At 65.0% G+C, this 1,436-nt stretch overlaps 1 protein-coding gene across 1 annotated transcript in view; it reads left to right on the top strand.

Moving 5' to 3' along the window:
- PLEC (plectin) overlaps positions 1-1,436 on the top strand; it is a gene marked incomplete at its 5' end in the record, with an annotated part of 79,923 nt that overhangs the window by 56,890 nt on the left and 21,597 nt on the right. The window contains 2 exon segments of the mRNA XM_010007863.1: positions 16-120; positions 928-1,169. Coding sequence (XP_010006165.1) covers positions 16-120; positions 928-1,169 — 347 coding nt within the window.

The following is a 1,436-nucleotide window of genomic DNA, read 5'->3' as shown; positions in this document are numbered from 1 at the left end:
CGGGGGCGGCTGCAGCGCCTGCTGGTGCCGGGGCGCGCCGGGCCCTGCAGCACCGAGCACAGCCTGCGCCTGCTGGAGCAGAAGTGGGCCAGCGTCCAGGCCGAGGCCCAGGACAGGAAGGTGCGTGGGCTGGGGGGCACCCTGCACACCCTGGGGGGTCTGCCAGGGGGGTCCCAGGTACCCCGGGGGCTGCGGTGTCCAGCACTGCAGGAAGGGACATCTCCGCACCAGGACATCTCTGCCCCTGGACATCTCTGCCCTGGGACTCCCACACAACCCTGAGTCATCTGCTGATCCATGGAGAGTTGTCTCGGTGCAGAGATATCCTGGGAGAGTTGTCCTAGACCCCCAGCATTGTCCTTGAGGAGCTGAGGGGGGAATCTCAACAATGCTGACAAACATCTAGAAGGGGTGTCGGGAGGATGGGACCAGTGTCTAAAGAACTGGGACCAGTTCAAGGGAGACAGAGAACTACTGGAGAAGAGTCCAGGGCAGGGCCCCCAAGGTGCTGAGGGGCTGGAGCATCTGCCTGGGAGGAAAGGCTGAGGGAGCTGGGGCTGTTCAGCTGGAGAGGAGGAGCCTGAGGGGGGGTCTCCTCAAGGCTGAGCAGGATCTGCAGGGGGTCAGCAGGGGGGGACCAGACTCTGCTCAGGGCTGCCCAGGGACAGGCCAAGGGGCCATGGGCACAAGCTGGAGCACAGGAGGGTCAAGCTCCCCAGGAGGAGGAACTTGTTGCCTGGGAGGGTGGCAGAGCCCTGGGCCAGGCTGCCCAGAGAGGCTGTGGAGGCTCCTTCTCTGGAGACACCCCAGCCCCTCTGGAGGCTCCTGTGGGACCTGCTGGGGGTGACCCTGCCCTGGGGGCTCAGAGGGGGGATCTCCAGAACTCCCTGCCAACCTCACCTCCCTGTGTTTTGGTGTCTCCCACAGGAGCAGTTGGCCGAGGGGCTGCGGCTCAGCGCCGAGTTCCAGGGCACAGCACAGCGGCTCAGCGCCGAGTGCCAGGGCACAGCACAGGAGCTGCTGCGCTGGCTGGCAGGGGCCGAGGAGCTGCTGGGGACCCCTGAGCCCCCCAGTGTTGTCCTTGACACTGTCACTGCCCAGATCCGGGAGCACAAGGTGAATGTGATGGGATGTCATCTGGACAACCCCCCCGGTGGGACATCACCTCTGTGGGGTTGGTGGCTGTCTAGAAGTGTCCTGGGTGGCTCTGGTGGGACATCTGTCCCTGCAGCCATGGAATGTGTCTGGAGATGGGCAGTGGAGCTGGGGAAGGGGCTGGAGCAGAAGGAGAAGGGGCTGGAGAACTTGTGAGGAGCAGCTGAGGGAGCTGGGGGTGTTGATCCTGGAGCAAAGGAGGCTGAGGGGAGACCTGCTGGCTCTGCAGCTGCTGAGAGGAGGTTGGAGCCAGGGGGGTCGGGCTCTGCTCCCCAGGAACA

The sequence above is a fragment of the Chaetura pelagica genome, unplaced genomic scaffold (assembly GCF_000747805.2).
Source record: "Chaetura pelagica isolate M959 unplaced genomic scaffold, ChaPel_1.0 scaffold992, whole genome shotgun sequence".
NCBI classification, from domain to species: domain Eukaryota; kingdom Metazoa; phylum Chordata; class Aves; order Apodiformes; family Apodidae; genus Chaetura; species Chaetura pelagica.
This window is presented reverse-complemented; position numbering and strand designations above follow the sequence as displayed.